General features: G+C 57.2%; 1 protein-coding gene across 1 annotated transcript; it reads right to left on the bottom strand.

Moving 5' to 3' along the window:
- Positions 1-402: 402 nt before the first annotated feature.
- Positions 403-12667, bottom strand: IQGAP3 (IQ motif containing GTPase activating protein 3). The gene is made up of 36 exons (XM_026043255.1): positions 12515-12667; positions 12346-12423; positions 12066-12142; positions 11767-11834; positions 11450-11563; positions 10818-10996; positions 10442-10529; positions 9982-10145; positions 9721-9808; positions 9438-9601; positions 9191-9351; positions 8983-9107; positions 8652-8815; positions 8479-8569; positions 8217-8384; positions 7974-8116; positions 7577-7747; positions 7397-7480; positions 7050-7121; positions 6411-6480; positions 5825-6033; positions 5428-5580; positions 5189-5352; positions 4794-5018; positions 4577-4717; positions 3929-4013; positions 3449-3681; positions 3107-3239; positions 2669-2771; positions 2342-2486; positions 2062-2149; positions 1662-1874; positions 1322-1488; positions 1076-1177; positions 688-796; positions 403-526 (listed from the first exon to the last, which is right to left on the bottom strand). Exons 1-36 carry the CDS (start codon positions 12665-12667, stop codon positions 413-415), a joined length of 4806 nt encoding a protein of 1601 aa, XP_025899040.1. The 3' UTR covers positions 403-412.
- Positions 12668-17341: the final 4674 nt, after the last annotated feature.

Below are 17341 nucleotides of genomic sequence, written 5' to 3'. Positions count from 1 at the left end.
CAGCTGCTTTGCTGAGGGCACATAGTATTCTTTGGGGTTGGCCAGACTTTGGTCAAGCTTTGATCAGAAACTGGAGCCAAAGCAGCTTGCCTAGAGGAGGCTCACGTCTAACTTTGGTTCAGTGAGCCCTTGCTTTTGAGGCTGGAGTGTGGCGGAGAAGGCAGAAATTGCCTCTAGCATTCAGGAAAAAGGGATGCCCTCCCCAGGGAGATGCCATTTGCTGCAAAAGCTCGAGCATGCCGGGTCCGGAGTCCCATTGAGGAAGCTCTCTCTGCTGCAGAGGGGCCACCTGGTCCCAGGACACTCCCCCTAAGGTCTTCCCTTTGACACTTTTGCATTTCTATCCATCCCCCCCCATCCTGGGATGCCCAACAGTAGCCTCCCCTCTCCTCCCACCTGCCCCTCACTCCAGTTACTTCTTGAAGAACTTCTTGTTGAGGAGGAAAAGGAGCAGGTTGACATTGACTTTGGCCTTGTCAAACATCTTCATGACAGCGACACCCTCATACTGCAGCTGTAGCAGGTCCTGGAGGAGAGATATCAGAGCCTCTCCCAACCACAGCACCCATCAATAACCCCATCCACTTCCCACCTCCCTGAAGGCTGAGCTTGGACCTCCCCTCAAAGCCATTCCTGTGGCTTCATTGAGAGCTGCCACACGTGGGTGCACTGCGAGGGGTTGCCCACCTGGTAGTGGAGCTGGAACTTCTCCATGTCGATGCCCATGAACTTGGCTTTCACCTGGAACTTGCCCGATTCCTCGCAGGGGATTATGTCAAAAATCACGTTCCTGAACCTAGAGGGAACGGTGGGGGATCACTTGATCCAGATACCAAGGCTGGGCCTTTGCCACTCCATCTGGAGCCATCCAACAGCCCCATCCTCATGGATGAATTCAGATGGACAACTACAAAAGCCACCTCTAAATCCCAGCTCTGCCATGGCAGCACCTCAAACAGCTTGCCCTGTCCATGGCGGGTGATGAAACTACAGGGATACAGGGATCCCTCTCCAAGTGGTTTTGCTTTACCCACTGCAAAACCTGGACTGCAATAGCTCGTCTCCAACCACGTACTGGCTAAGTGGCAAGTCCTCAATCTCCAGCAGCACCCCCTTCTCGAACAGTCGGGCCGCTGTGTAGTGCAATGGCTGTAGCTTCTTGTTCTTCCCACTGGTCCTGCAAGAGATGGGACCACAGACTTGGTCATCACCACGGAAAACTCCTCTAACACCAAGTGCATTAAATATTCACAACCTCCAGAGATCCACGGTGGATTATTTTGGTTCACTGAGGATTTTTTGGGGTACAAAGCAAACCTACTTGTTGCTGGCTGCCAGGTTGTTGAGGCAGGTCTTGATGTACTGGTTGTAATAGTCAATCTGCTCTTCATAAAACAAGGTCTTGGAGTTCAACCCTTGGAGGATCTGTCTCAGCTTCAGGAGCTCCCCTTTGCGGTGCTGCCGATAACGCCGCTGGTTGCGGATGTCCTGGAGAAAATAAAGTCAGCATCACCCACCTGGAGTTCTGAACAAGGTCCAGGAACAGGATGCCAGGTGGGTTTTGACTCCAGATTGAGGTGACATCAAGGCTAGTGCCCAAGACCTACAGCACGGTCCAATCCACACCCAAGCAGCCATTCACTCCTCTGCACACAGCTCACCTTGGCCATCTCGTTAACAAGCCCTTGGTACTCATCAGTGGAATCCACGAGGCCCAGGCTCTCCAAGCGCCGCAGATTTCGGATGACCTTACGCTTCTTCTCCTCCATGGAGAGCTGGCTGTTCCCAGCAAGCGAGTGGTTGCGTTTCAGTTTTTCAGGGGTCTGGGCATCCCTCAGCAACCGCCTGTGCATGAGGTGGGCATGGGAAGCCTCCTGGGGGATGAGATGGGGTGGGATGTTTCACGGGAGCACTGCTGGAGACAGCCACCATGGGGACATAGGGACAAGGGGCCAGAAGCAGGACAGCATAAGGCCTGCAGTACATTTGCTTTTTCCCCTAAAAAAGAGGTTTTTGGCCCGTGTCTCCAGGCAGCCAGCACTTCACCCATGAGCATCCCACCTCCTCCTCTGATGCCGGTGTCTGCAGGATCTCCAAAAGGGAATCTCCTGTCTGGGCCTGGATCACGTCCACTAGCATTTGCTTGGTGCTAGATGTGAGAAAGAAGAGTCAGGTGCTCCGTTTCAGACCACTCCCCTCTCACAAGTTTAGTAAGTTATGAACATTTCTTGCTTCCCTTTTAACACTCGACCTAGCTTCACCCACCCTCATACTCCCCTGAAACTGGGGACTGTCCCCAACAGCCATCCCCAACCCCTTGCACCCCGAAGCACATCCTCACCTCAGCAGCAAGCTCTTCACATCAGCCTCCTCACTGTTCTCCTGCAGCACAAGCTTACTCGTCAGAGTGAGAGAGATCTCTGCCTTGGCCAGCTGGGAGAGCGCTTGCTCTGCAGTGCTGTCTGCTGGGTCGGGAGCACCTTCACCTGCAAGGAACAAGGAGCAGCAGGAGTGCAAGGAGTCCTCAAGCTGCAAGGGAGCACATATGCTTGCAGAAGATTAAATCTTCTCTGTACGAGAGACAAGGCAGTCACACCACATCCTGCGTTATAGCATGGACACATCCCCACTGCTCTGGCTCTTGAAGTCACAGGAGGGCTGTACATACCAACAAGGACCTGGACTGTTGGAACTTCATCAAGATCTTCCAAAAGTTCATGCAGGGGGTCCCCAGGAAGTGGTGCAATGGAGTCCTGGTGCTCTAGCAGGAGCTGGATAACCCAAAGGAGAAGAGACGGGCAGAGGGAAAACAAGAAGAGATAGGATTCAGGATAAAGGCCGGTGCAGTAAGGAATGACACGGCTGCCTTTGCATTCGTAAGCAAGTGCAGTGCAAAGCTGAGAGGTTTAGGAGAGGACGAACAGCAGGGAACCTGCAGAATCTGAATCATTTGCTTGCGTAAGAACAGGAACATGACCAAATAACAAACGGCCCAAACGCACATCGTGATGGTGAGCATTGTGCTGAGGTCAGGCAGTTTTGCATGAAACCCGCTCGTCTCATGGGGGAATCTTACTCCATGGGTAAGATCATGGGGATCCCTTACCTTGTGCGTGTTAATGAGCTCCCCCACTGTGATGTAGATGACCGGCTTGGCCACCGCCACCATCTCCGAGTACTCATGCATGTTAAAGCGCTCTTCTGGCTCCGGGACACAACAGGCAGCAGAAATGAACTCCCTGCAAGGAAGAACCTCTCAGTGAGTCCTGAAATCCCTGACTTTAGCCAGATCCCTCCCTTCTTCCACGGCACATTCCTCTTTTCATTTCTAGGGTCACTGTCTTCTGCTTGCCCCTAGACAGATGAGGTGTCCGGACATCCCACACCATGCACCCCCCAAAAATACAGGTAGGTCCCACAGAGAAGCAGGCACTGTCCAGGCACTCACCTGAATTTCTTGTGGGTGTCCTCCAGGTAGCAGTTCACCACCCTCAGGTGGGCGTTCTCCCCATCGAAGGCCTTGCAGGCAGCTGCATGCTGCAGCACTTTGGCGATGGAGCCCAGGTTGCGGCGGTGGTCGGGGTGGAGGGCCACCCCCGCTGATATGTCCACGATGTCGAAGCCATCCGGAGCCACCACCGCGGGGTTCATGAAGCGATAGTAGAGCAGGTTACCAACGATCTAGGCCAAGGGACAGGAGGGGGTGTCATGTCAGGGCAGGGGAACATGTGGGCTGAAGACTCAGGGTGAGAACTATTTTCAGAGCTGGCATTTCCTTATTGGCTTAAGGAAACCATTCCAACTTGAATGCAGCTTCAAGTTAGGAGAGAAGTTAAAACCGCTCTATTAACATGGCCTTGAATGAGATCCTACACTGCTGCACATGCGTATGGCCTAACCCCCACCAGGTAGCACAGGTCCCCAGCACCTTGGAGATCTCTTCCTCTGAAGCCTCAGGGAATTTCTCAGCCAAAGAAGTCTTCAGGATCTTGGCCACGTAGCGCATGCCATAGCTGAGAAGAGGACAGGAGAGAGCTCGCTTAGCATGTGGAGCAGGGCCGGACTTGGCCACGCTGCCTGATCTCCAGCTAGATGGCCAATTTGAGCCTTACACAAGAGCATCACTGCTGAGCTTGGTGATCTAGGTTATTCCAGTGCCTCCAGGCAATGGAGGAACCATAGACATGGCAAAGCGCTTGCGGGTTGCACAAGCCCTGATCTCTCCAACCCCTCTCTTGTCCCTTCTCTACCCATTTAGACATCCCTGTAGGAAGCCTCCATTCTCTAAGACTCCCTTGAAGCTCACGTTCTTCCCTGCAGACACCTTGACCAGCAGCAAAGCACTCAAATACTCAAGTTGGAGCGTGAAGTGCTAGCCAGTCAGGGCACCCCTGGAAGGGTAGACACAGCAATGCCTGTTGATTCTGAATCCTCCACCATGAGAACTCCATCCTAGAGCAGCTAAGGGGCAGGGAGGACCTACATTGCCAAAGCTCCCTTTCTAGGGCCTCACCGAAGTAAAATTCAGGTTGGAAACCTAGTAGAGAAAGGGGCTACAAACCATTGAGATACGTACGGGATTTTATCCACTGAAGAGATGATGGCAGAGACAAACTTGTCTGTCATCACTAGGAGGTTGCGGATAGAAATATCCAGCCGCCTCTGGACCTCGGGGTGGCTTAGGGCCTGCTCGGGGCTGACCTCATATGGTAGCTTGCTGCAGGTAGAAGAACCTCGTCACAGTGATGGCATCAGCATGTCTCCAGGCAAAGCATTCTCCCCTGAGGCCTCACCTTTTCTGACCACTCTGCGACTCCATCTGGTTGATCCAAGCCTTGTAGATGTCCACAGGGTTGGTGCGGATGCTGAGGGTCTTGTCCTGCAGGACCTCCTGCACAGCAGCACCCAGGATCTGCCGCAGGGCGTTCTGCCCACGGGCGTTGCGATAGAAGCTAACCACCAGTCGGATCACTGTGGGGTTCCCCGTCAAGATGTCGTGGATGTGGTCCACTTTGGACCTAGAGAGAGTGAGGGGATGAACATGAACTATCACATAGATGAACCCCAGCAGAGCTGTAAGCAAAGAGCCCACAGCCTGAGGGAATAACTGTATCCAAGCTGAAGCTCCTAGCCTTTTCCCAGGTCTCTCCCCAAATCAGATCTTTCTCCCAAACCTGTGGCCACCCACCTGATCTCCTCCTGCAGGGCAGCTTTGAAAAGCTGGAGCAGCAAGTAGGCCTCCCGTGGGTTGGACGCGTAGTTGTAAAGAGTGAAGATGACCGACTCCATGAACTTGGTGGACTTGTTCTGGGGCATCTGGAAGATGAGTCTGGCCAGGTAGCCAGGCTGGGTCTGCAGGGATGAGGTGTGACAATGGCATCTGCGTGCTGCAGGACCAGGGTTGCACCAGGGCCCTGCAACCCTCACCTGTAGCAGGTAGAAGAGGTGCTGGTAGGTCTCTAGCTTCTGTCGCTTCTCCTTACTGAGAGATTTGAGCCCCTTCTGCTTGTCTATGGCCATCATCTCCGAGAGCTGCTCTTTGTTCTTCTTGGTCAGCTTCTTGCAGTGGGAGACTACCTCCTGGAAAAGCCCCAGGCAAGGATTGAGCAGAAGCACTGAGAACTGCAAGCAAGCTCCAGATTTCAGATGAGCTTCTAGGGAAAGAGCTAAAGGCACCCAGAAGATATCTACATCCCTTGAACTGCTTTAAAAACAAAGTAGAAGGAAGTTTTAGCTATAACACCAAGGTGATGAGGCCGTGTCAGCACTGCTCAACAGCCAGGGCAGACCAAGTTTGGTGGCCAAGCTGTCGGCACTCGCCAACCTGCAGCGTGATCCTGTTCTTCACCAGCAGCCCAATCTTGATGTCCATGAGGTCCAAGTCGCTCTCGAGTTGCCGGTTGGCCCGGATCCTCTTCACCACCTCCTCCTGCAGCTGTAGCAGCTCCGACTCCTCCCAGAAGTCATGCTGGCTCTGCTCCAGCAAATGGATGAAGCGCCGGACGATGCTCAGCGGTGGGTTCCTAGCATGGACTGCAAGGAGGAATGTCAGCCCTGTGAGTGCCCATCCCACGTGGACCCTCACGCTCCCAATATATCATAAAACATTCCTTTTTCCTCCCGCAGGAAAAAAGCATTTTTCCAATGCAGCGATGTCCCATGGCAGTAGCCCCTTTCCAAGGGTGCAGGATGGGAGCACACCGGGCTCTCCATCAACCACATCTCCAGGGGAACCTTCAGGAGCAGAGGTGCAGCACGGACAGTCCTGAGGCTGCTCAAACTGCACCAAGCCTCCAGGGCTTGCATTTGCCACACAGATCTATCAGACCAGGTTGGGCAAATGAAGGAGGTGGCATCCCCATCCCCAATTAATTACAGCCACTTCAGAGCAGAGACGAGCAGGCACTTACCCAGCATCCTGTAATCTCCACGGGCCTTGTTAGCTCTCACAAAAGTCTGGATTTTAATTACAGCTTTAATCTGCCAAGACAAACAAGGGAGTGAGAAGGGCAAAGAGGAGGAAAGGTTCCCCATAGCATCCCTGCAGGAAACAAGGAATGCCAAAGAGTCATCCAAGCAGCTGGCTAGCTGCTCCCTCCTGGCTTCTCTGGGCTTTTCCCAACTCTAGGAAGCTCCTTGCCCATGGAAGAATATCCAAATCTCAGGAGGGATTTCAGGGTTTTGCCTCCAAGAAGCCTGCAGCGATTCTGCGGAGCAGCTTTGCTTCCTACAGGTGACACCTTCCCTCCCAACTTTCACTCCCTTCTGACAAGCATCATGCTGACCCTGGAGGTTTTCAGGGAATTGCAGCATTTTTATCTGCCCACTGTTTATAGGACTCAAGAATTTGGCCTACTAGGCATGAGATCTGTTTCCCTTCCCACCATACCAGCACTAGGATGCATCCATCACCTTCTCTCTCTCCTGCTACTTGTGGCAAGCATTTGGGAGCTGTAGTTTGGCCACATTTTGGGTTCTTTTCCCCCACAGCCCCCCATCAGCGGCTCCCAGGGCTGTTTAAGGCGGTTCCTTGCAGTCCCCACACTCACATTCCTCCTGAAGTAGAGCAACCTCTCCTGGTACTTCTTGCGGGCCTGCCACATCCTCACGCATGCCTGGATCTAGGAGAGAAGTTGAGCAGTTTGGGGAGCCCTGCTGTAAGATATTCTGTATCTAACCCCCGCTTTTGTTTCTGCTTGGTGGAGATTGCACGAGCATGCAGCCTTTGGGCAACTCAAGAAGTTTGTAGAGCACTGTACACTCGGGCTGCGTGTCTCTCCAGTGGACAGCATGGCACACACTGTTTCACCAAGGCAATGCGAGCCACAGTGAGACAAATTAAGTTTATGGGGGCAAATAAATAAATGAAACAGGCTCCAAGGACCAAGTTTCCCACCTTGACCACAGCGTCGGTGTTGGCTCGCAGGTAGCGCAACCTGGCCAGGTATGCCTGGCGCTGCCGCTGGCCTCGCCAGAATGCCTGGGGACAAGGAGAGATGAGTTACGCTGACGAGGCAGCCGAGGTACACAGCCAGCAGCGGCCTGGGCTCTGCACATGTGGGTTGTCATTTTTCACCTGGATTTTGGTGGCCGCTGGCCACTGCTCGCGCAGGACGTGGCGGTAGGTGGCGAATGCCTGGCGCACGAGGAAGCCCCTGGCTCGCGCCTGCAGCCGTGTGACAAAGCTGGCGTTGGCCGCCCACAGGCGCTCCCGGTCGTAGGCTGCCGTCACGCGGGTGACAACGCTCTGTGAGGGGGGATGCCACGTGTCACCTCTGTGCCTGCAGCACTGCCATGTCCCTGGTCCCCCTGGTCACTTCAGTGCCCACAGCACCATCCTCTCCCATCCCCACAATGTCGCCTCAGCACCTGCAGTATCACCACGTCCCTGGTCCCCATCAAACATCACCTCAGTGTCTGCAGTGCTTTCACGTCCCCATCGGATCTCACGGGCACCATCATCACAGCCTTACCTGGATCTCCTCGCGGCTCAGGTGTGTGGTGCAGAGGGTGCCCTGAACAGGCTGCTCCCAGGTGCCCTCCAACGTCTCCAGGCTCAGGAAATACTCAGTGCCATCCGCCAGCTTGTGCCGGACCCAGCAAGGCTTCCTGCTCCCTGCGAGTCCGAGTCAGGAAAAACAGGGCGGGGAAGCTGCTCTTGTCGAGTTGCTGCCACGTGGGAGAGCAGTGCTGCGTTTTTTCTCCATTGTTTTTACCTGTGGGGGCCTTGGTGGCGGCAAGGTCCGAGAGCTGCTGCTGGTAGGCGTGGGCACAGGCGGGCAGCAGCCCGCGCAGGGCCACAGCGGGGTTGAGCAGCACACGCACTGTCTGCGCCGCCTTGCCCTCCTTGATGGCCTGGTTGATGGCTGCGATACCCAGGGCCACTGGGAGAGCAGGGGGGACACGGCAGGTCTCGGTGAGACATGGTTGCCCCAGAATCTGCCCCCACCCTGTCACGAGGGGCATAAGAGCCCTTACTCCTCCTGGTGGCTGCTGTGTCCTCGTTGGCCTCACAGATGCCGCGTTGGATCTCGTCCCACCACAGGGCAGCCCTGTCATCCCCCACGGTCTGGGCATTGGGAGGAGGGAGGGTCTGGAGAGCGCCAAGACAGCACCAAGCACGTGCAGCTCCGACAGAGCCCGACACCTACCTGTGCCTTCAACCGCCTTGCCCGGCTCAGGACATAGTGGTAGCGCCTGGCAGCAACAGGAGCAATGCCAGCCAGGCCGGCCGCTGGTAGAAGCAGGGCCTCCAAAGTCTTCTTGGGGTCATCCTGCAGCAGCGCCTCATTGATGAGCTCCACAGCAAGGACTTCTGCACAGGGGGATGAGTACTGGTGTCAGCACCCACAGGTGCTCAGCCCATCCACAGTACAGGGCTGCAAGAGACTCCCATGAGCATTGAGCTGCTCGTATGTGCAGCCCTTTAAAGTGGCTTGTAGAGCCCTCTGCTCAACCCAGGGCTCTGCAGCCGACACTCACGGCTGTTCTCCTTCTGCACAGAGGAGTTGGTGCCACTCACAGTGGCCTGGATGTCGTTCCAGCTCAGGAACTCATCCCCTGGCTTCTTCGCTTGGCCTTTCAGCTGCACTAAATCGTCAAAATACCTGCAGAGGCGTGACAGCTGAGCACATTTGAAGCAAGCAAGCTTGGGAGCCAGGGCTTGCTTGGCAGGCAGGACATCTCTCACCGCTGGGCATTTGCATCCTCCACATCCGACAGGCCCAGGGCAGGGCTGACGAGGCTGCTCCAGAGCCCATCTGAGTCTCCAGCCTCCAGGGCTTGATTAACCAGGGCCACTGCAGACAGCATCTCCACAGCCACAAAGAGCTCCTCCTGCACCAGCTCGCCCTGCACGGAGCGGGTGGCTGGTCACTGAGCATCCCCGCGCCACCCGCTCCCCCGTGCCAAGGCTGCGTTCGGGACAACGCTCTCACCCGCGGATGCTGCCGCTGCAGCAGGGCGAGCTCGCGCTGGTACAGCGGGGCGGCGAACGGATGCACAGCAGGCAGCTGCGCCTCCGGGGCTGCCAGTGCCACCAGTGTTTCAGCCGGTGCCCCCCGACGCACAGCTACGTTGATGCGGCTCACGGCCTGCAACACTGAGCACAGGGAGTGAAGCCAGTTGGCAGGGGATGGCCTTGTGACTGAGCCCTGTGGTGACACCTCCATAGAGCGCCTTGGAAGACGGCATGCCCCCACCCCAGCCCAGGCCACTCACTCGCTCGCTTCTCCTCTCCCTTCTTGTTTGCTGCTAGGATCCCAGCCTGCAGCTCCTCTTGCTCCAGCAGGTCCACGTAGCCCAGGTCCTGCAAGGGACACCAAGACCCCCTTGGCCACGGCTCAAAGTGCTTTACAGAAAGCCCACAGCTCTGCAGAGCACCTCTTCTTGGGCATGGAGCCCTATCCACCTAGGGCACCACTGTTAAAACTATGCCAGGTGCCACGCTAGCACAGGTATCCCCACCTGCCAGGCTCCTACTTGCGCTTTCTGCTCCCGGTCCATGACGAGCTGCTCCAAATAGCAGTCAAGGTTGTCATGCTGCAGACTGCGCAGAGCCAGGACTGGGTCCTGCAGTGCCTGGTACAGTTCCCAGGCATCCTGGTTCTCCAGGGCATCATCCACTTGCTCCAAAGCTCCATGGACTAGAGAGGCCAGAGAGGTAAATTACCCCATGGCTCTAATGATAAGAAACCTGAACCACAAGGCCACATGCCAAGAGCTTTAATTTCTCTTTGCAAACACCCAGCCAACCCTGCCAGGCCCGAGGCCAACCTGAGAAGACATTTCCTGTCCGCTACATCCAACTTCCCGGCTAGGCTCTTCATTCCAGCCTGGAATTGCCAGGGTCAGGTTGGATTTGCCCAATAACCTCTGTATCCACAGCAGCAGCCCTGGAGACCCCTCTCACCTTCAGATGAACATCTGTAATTTTGCTCACCATTCACTTTGTTGATGTTCCCTTGTATTTCAGCCTGCGTCAGACACCGGTCATAGACGTCCTCCCCATCTGGGATTGTCTCCAGTACCTGCACGTGGATTCCCCACCATCAGTTTTCTGCATAACACTAGCTGTGGGTTGTCAGAGGGGACCCTCTGGAGACATCTGTCCTGTTAGTCATCCCCAGGCCCTGTGGCTAATGTGCAACAAGAATCGTTTCCTCCACCACCTTCTCTTATCTTTTGATGAATATAAGGTCTGGGCTTCATTAGCCAGGCACAATGCCAACCTGTGACCAAGAACCAACCCCTCTAGATGGAAGCACCTACCACAAGAGAAGGCATCGGTCCTTCTGACCCCTCTGGGCCACACTTACCCTGTTCCTGGCATTGCTGGCCTTCTCCAGCTTTGCCTGGAGGAGCAGCTCCTGGTAGGCGGCTGCCGCGGGCTCTCGCAGGTTGAGCAGCATAGCATTGGGGTTGCGCAGCGCCTCCATGGTCTGCTCCACCATCCCCCTCTCCAGTGCTTCGTTAATGGCCAGCACAGCTGCATGCACTGGGGACAAGGTTGGAAGGAGCTTTGGAAGAGCTGGAGCGAGGCACCAAGGATGGCAAGAAACTCTCCACCATCTACACAAGCTCCACACAAGCTCTAGCCTGTGTGTGGCAGGACAAGCCATCTCCTGCATGGCTATGGAGGACGTCCCTTCTCAAAGGGCAGACTCCATTGCTTAGGCAGGCTCAATTGCTCCAGCGCAAGACCAGCTAACACCAACCCCAACTGCGAAGGAGATGTGCCAGCCCCAAGCCAGTCTTCAGGAGGGCAGCAAGGTACCAAAGCTGCATTTAGGAGGTGTTGGGGTCACCTCCAAAGCACCACGAGGTTTGCTTCGAGTCCAGCTTGGCTTGCTGGACTACCTCGAGATTCGGTATTCCAGCACAGGAATCCCTAAAGCGATGCCACTATAGGCAGATGCAGGTCCCCACTCGCCCTGTGGTTTCTGCTCACCTGCTGCCTCGTCCACCGAGAGCTCATTGGCCAGGAGGCCGCCGATCTTGCTGAAGGAGGGCAGCTGTAGGCCATACTTTTCCAGCTCCCGTCTCATGTTGTTGATCTCCTCCTCTGCAGTGGAGTGGAGATGTCACTGGAGCCATGTGTAGTCCCCAACTCCTCCACCGAGGGCAGAGAAGATGCCCGCAGCAGAGCCAGCGTCACCAAGGCTCATTTGAAATCTTTACTCTCAGCATCCCTTTCCATGAAGGGATCCGAGTATGTAGCATGGATTTCACCAGCCCTGGCCCAGCCTTCCCGCCGCGGGTTCCTACCTGTGAAGTCCACTTTCCCGTACAAATCCTGGATCTGTGGTGCCAGCCCCAACTTGAACAGGTACAAGCTGGAAGGTGAAGTGGACACATGCAGTGTCTGCTGTGCCACATGCTTCCCCACCCACCACAGTGCTTGAAATACTCATTGGCTTTGGACATGGAGAGGGCTCTGCAGCCTCATGGTGAGAGGAGGATTTGGCAGTCCCATGGCCACCATAGACTTCTTGATACCACAGACATGAACCCAGACAACTCTTTTGGCCTTGGGAGCAGGACAGGGGACACTTGTGGGCACTCACCTGAGCGCGTGGATGCAGTAGACTACACGGGGCATGTTCTTCTTGTCATAGACATCGGTGGTCTCTGGGTGGAAAATCTGCCGAGGACACAGGGGTCACACCTGAATCCAAGCGGTCCACGTGGGGCCACATGGGGCAGGGAATCCTGACAAGGGGAAGCCCCTTGGCATGTCCCCCAGGTGTGTCCCATCTCTGGCCCTGTGGCATGCAGCCCTGGCAGGGCCCCACCAGGAAGGATTCCTAGCAAAGCCAGCCTAGGGGAGCCAAGGGGACATGTTACCGAGGGAAGTCCCACGTGGCTCATGGCATCGCGCCAGTGGTTGATGTTATCCGTGTGCCGAAAGTGGAGCCCGCTTGCCTAGACAGGAGCAAACGGCATTGCTTCAGCTCAAGCTCATCCTTTCCCCTGCTGGGGGTTGTACAAAGGCACAGTGCAGAAGCGAGGGTACCTTGTAGCGCAGCTGCTCGCGGTCGTAGATCTTCTTCAGGGGCACGAGCTCCGGGGCGAAGCAGTGGCCCAGCTTGGCGAGGATGACGCCGTTGCGCAGGCTCTCCTCCAGCTCCATTGGGGGGTCCAGCTCCTCGCGCAGGCAACTTTCCATCCAGCTGCAGGGGAATATGGGGGGCCCTCAGCATTGCCATCCCACATCCAGACAGGGACATAGGAGGTGTATCCTCAGCACCTCTATCCCACAATCAGCTGCAGGGAGACACAGTGGGGGTCCTCAGCACCCCCAGGCCACATCCAGCTGCAGGGGGACACAGGGCAGGGGAGCCCCAACACCCCCAGGCCACATCCAGCTGCAGGGGGACAAGGGCAGGGGAGACTCACAATCCCATTCCCTGTCCTGCTTGAGCCCTTCTCCACTCCAGAGCCCCCTCTCCATCCCGTCCCCCACCATTCCCACACCCTTTTCCGCCAGGAAGGGGGCTGCTCACCGCTTGGCTTCCTCCAAATGACACAGGTACTGGTAGGCGACCTGCTGCCGCCGCCACTCATCTATCTCGTCAGCCGTGGGGCGCTGGGCTGGACCGCGAACACGGGCAAAAACGGACAGTTCATATATTATTAATGAATATTATTTGGCTTTTGAGCGCGGACCCGAGCCGCGCGGACACTCACAGCGCGCCATTCCCGGTGCCGCTCCCGGTGCCGCTCCCGGTGCCTCCATGGCTGCGGCTGCTCCGCCCTGGATTTGAATCTCCCGCCGCCGCCGCTGCGCTGGGTCACGTGGCGCCGCGCGGCCTCTTGGGAGTTGTAGTCTGGCAGGGATTGGTATAGTGGGACACCGGGATAGGGAGCACCGGGATTGGTGGGGTGCGCTGGGAAGAGGGGCACCGGCAACAGCGGCACCAGGAAGGGGGGCACCAGGATAGGGGGGCACTGGGATAGAGGGGGCTGGGATAGGAGGACACCGGGATTAGCGGGGGGGGAGGGTGCTGGGAAGAGGGGCAACACGAACAAGGGCGCCAGGAAGCGGGAAGCGGTTCACCAGGATAGGGAGGACACCGTGATAGGGGAGCAGGTGGATAGGGGGACACGGAGATGGGGGGCGGGCACTGAGAAGAGGGGCACTAGGAACAGGGGCGCCAGGAAAGGGGTCACCAGGATAGGGAGGGCACTGGGATGGGGGGGGTCACTGGGATAGGGGGACATTGGGATAGGGGGCACCAGGATGGGGGAGTGCACCGGGAACAGGGGTGTGGGGAAGGGGTTCACCAGGATAGGGGGGCACCGGGATAGGGAGGGCCCAGCATAGGGGGGCAACAGGAAGGGGGGGCATCAGGATAGTGGAGGTACTGGGATAGAGGGGATACCAGGATAGTTGGGCTCATGGAGCCAGGACGGCCATATGGGCCTCACTGCAGCCCCTTGGGCCATACAGGACTCCAGGTGGCCCCCAGGCTTCTGGGAACCCGTGGCTGGGAGGGCCCTACAGGGCTTGGTAGGACCCACCATGGCCTCTGTGTGCATGGGGTTTGGAGGCCCTACATGCCTTCAGGCCCAGGGCCTCTGTGCACATGCAGTCGGGGGCACCCTGTGGGTCGTCATACGACCCCTCCAGGGCCTCTTTGCGCATGGAGCTGGGGGTGCCATACAAGCCTTTGTATGGTCCTTCCAGGGACTCCATGAGCACAGGGCAGGGGTCCCTATGGGCTTCCATGTGGCTCCCCAGGGCCTCCATGTGTAAAGGATGGGGGGGACATATAAGTTTTCATGTGGCCTCCTCGGGCCTCCATGCATAGGGGACCAGTGGTGTCCTACGGGCATCCAAGTGGCCCCAGGGTCCTCCATGTGCACAGGGCCAGGGGGCCCTGCAGACCTCAGCGCACACTGGGTGAGGGGACCCTATGGGCCTCTGAGTGGTGCCTCAAGGACTCTGCAGAAGTTGGTGTCTTCTACTGGTCTGCGGGTGGACGCCTGGGGCATCCATTCACATGGAGTATCCCTCAGAGTATCGTCGGGCCACCTCAGCCCTGTGTGCAAGGAGGCTCCGGGTGGCCGCACAGAGGCCCACAGGCCACCCCAGGTCCCGTGCACACAGAGGCCTGCGGCGTCGCACCCAGTCCCATAGGTACCCCCCAGACCTGTGCTCATGGAGGTCTCTGGTGGCAGCACTGAGGACAGTAGGACATCCCCAGCCATGTGTGCACAGAGGCTGCAAGGGGCTGCAGTTGGGCCAGTAGAGCCCTCACGGCCCTGTTTCTATGAAAGCCGTAGAGGGCCCCCCGAAGGCCCAGAGGATCCAACCTCCCTCGGTACCCACAAATGCCCCACAAGGTTGCACGGAGGTCCTTACAGCCCTCCTGGCCCAAAGCATACGGACACCCCAGTGGGCTGCAGAAAGGCCCATGAGGCTCCCCCAGCCATGTATGCATGGAGCCCATTGGGGGGGCTGCATGAAGGCCCATAGGGACCCCTGGCCCCATAAGCACAGAGCCCCAGGGGGGGCTGCACGGAAGATCCTAGGGCCCTGCCATCCTCATGTGCAGAGAGGCCTCAGGGGAACGCACGGAGTTCCATAGGGTCCTCCCAGCTGCGTGCGCATGGCAGTCACAGAGGGCTGCACGGAGGCCCTTAGGTTCCCCTGGGCCCAGTGTGCACGAAGGCCCGGGGGGTTGTACTGAGGCCCGTAGGGCCCTCCTTGTGCCATGTGCATGGAGGCCCCACCGCACAGAGGCCCATATGGCCGCCCGCCCTGGCCCCGTGTGCGTGGAGGACCTGGGCAGCTGCGTGAAAACCTGCAGGATGCCGGTGGCTCTGTGTACACAGGGGGGCGCATGGAGGCCTGTAAGGCCCCCTTGTGCCATGCACATGGAGGCTCTTGGGGGACACATGGAGACCTGTTGGGCCCCCGTGGGCCCCTATGCATGAGGGCCCCAAGAATCTTCACAGAGGCCCATAGGGCTACCCCAGCCCCATGCGCATGGCACTTACAGGAGTGCGCACGGAGGCCTGTACAGCCTCCCATGTACACAGAGGTGCTGGTGGGCCGCATGGAGGCCCATAGCATCCCCCTGTGCCCACAGAGGCCACAGTGGGGTGTACCGAGGCCTGTATGGCACCCCTGTCCCAGTGCTCACTGAGGCCCCTTAAGAGCTCATTAAGTCCTGAAGGGCCTCCCCTTCCCTGTGCACATGGAGGTCCTAGGAGGCTGCATAGAGCCACGTAGGGCCCCCTAGCTTCATGCGCATGGAGGCCCCCCGGGCTGTCTCCTAGGCTGTCCGCAGTCCCATGCACATGGAGGCCATGAGAGACCACAGAGAGGCCCGTATTCCCCCTTGGCCCCGCGCACACGTGTTAGGTCCGCACGCTTGACTTTTATACCCTTCAGAGACACGGTTGCACGCATCTTTTGGTGCTTCAGTTTGTGGCCATTTCCTCTAGTCCTGTCACGGGCCACCACAGAAAAGAAGCCGCCCCATCCTCCTCACTGCCTCCCTGGAGGTATTTATACACACTGATCATATCCCCCCTCAGTCAGGCTGCAGCTGTCCCGACAAGGAGGAGAGGCACATTGGGAGCCCCGCTCAAATGCCTCTACATAAATGCACGCAACATGGGGAATACACAAGAGGAATTGGAGATGCACGTGCGGCTACAGGGCCGTGATCTCATTGCAATTACTGAGACATGGTGGCACAGCTCCCATGACTGGAATGTGGCCATGGAGGGCTATAGGCTTTTCAGGAGGGACAGGGCAGCAAGGCGAGGCGGCGGAGTTGCTCTTTATGTGAGGGAACAACTGGAATGCATAGAGCTCAGCATAGGGGAGAATGGAACGCGAGTAGAGAGCCTGTGGGTGAGGATAAAGGGGCAAGCCAGCAGGGGCAACACGGTGGTGGGAGTTTACTACAGGCCTCCTGACCAGGACGAGGAAGTGGACGAAGCCTTCTATGGGCAGCTGCGGGAAGCCTCCCGATCACAGGCCCTGGTCCTCCTGGGGGACCTCAACCACCCTGATATCTGCTGGGAAAACCACGTAGCCAGGAACAGACAGTCCAGGAGGTTCCTGCAGAACATTGCAGATAACTTCTTGACRCAGGTGGTTGAGGAGCCAACAAGGGGAGGGGCGCTGCTAGACCTGATACTAACAAACAGAGACGGTCTAGTGGGAAATGTGAGGGTTGGGGGCAGTCTGGGCTGCAGCGAGCAYGAGATGTTGGAATTCACGATCCGGCGTGGAGGAGGTGGGACGAGAAGTAGGATAGCTACCCTGGACTTCAAGAGAGCCAACTTCGACCTCTTCAGGAAGCTCCTTGGAGCAGTCCCCTGGGTCAGGGTCCTAGGAGGAAAGGGAGTCCAGGAGAGCTGGCTGATATTCAAGCACTACCTCCTCCAAGCTCAGGATCGGTGTATTCCCACAAGAAAGAAGTCGAGTAAGCGGGGTAGGAGACCTGTATGCATGGGTAAGGAACTGCTGGGCAAAGTGAACGAGAAAAGAAGAGTGTACAGCTTGTGGAAGAAGGGACAGGCCACGTGGGAGGAATACAGGCGCATCGTCAGAGAATGCAGATGCGAAACGAGGAAGGCCAAAGCCCGGGTGGAGTTCGAGTTGGCAAGGCATGTCAGGGACAACAGGAAGGGTTTCTGTAAGTATGTCAATAGCAAGAGGAAGACGAGGGAAAATGTTAGTGCACTGCTGAATGGGGAAGGGGCCTTGGTGACGGAGGATGCCGAGAAGGCAGAGTTACTAAATGCCTTCTTTGCCTCTGTCTTTACTGCTAAGGGCTCAAGTGGAAGAACTGCAGGGCTCAAGTGGAAGAGATGTAAA

This window comes from Nothoprocta perdicaria, unplaced genomic scaffold (genome assembly GCF_003342845.1).
Source record: "Nothoprocta perdicaria isolate Ctin4 unplaced genomic scaffold, notPer1 scaffold_323, whole genome shotgun sequence".
NCBI lineage: Eukaryota > Metazoa > Chordata > Aves > Tinamiformes > Tinamidae > Nothoprocta > Nothoprocta perdicaria.
The sequence above is the reverse complement of the archived record's forward strand: the minus strand, read 5'-3'. Positions and strand labels throughout refer to the sequence as shown.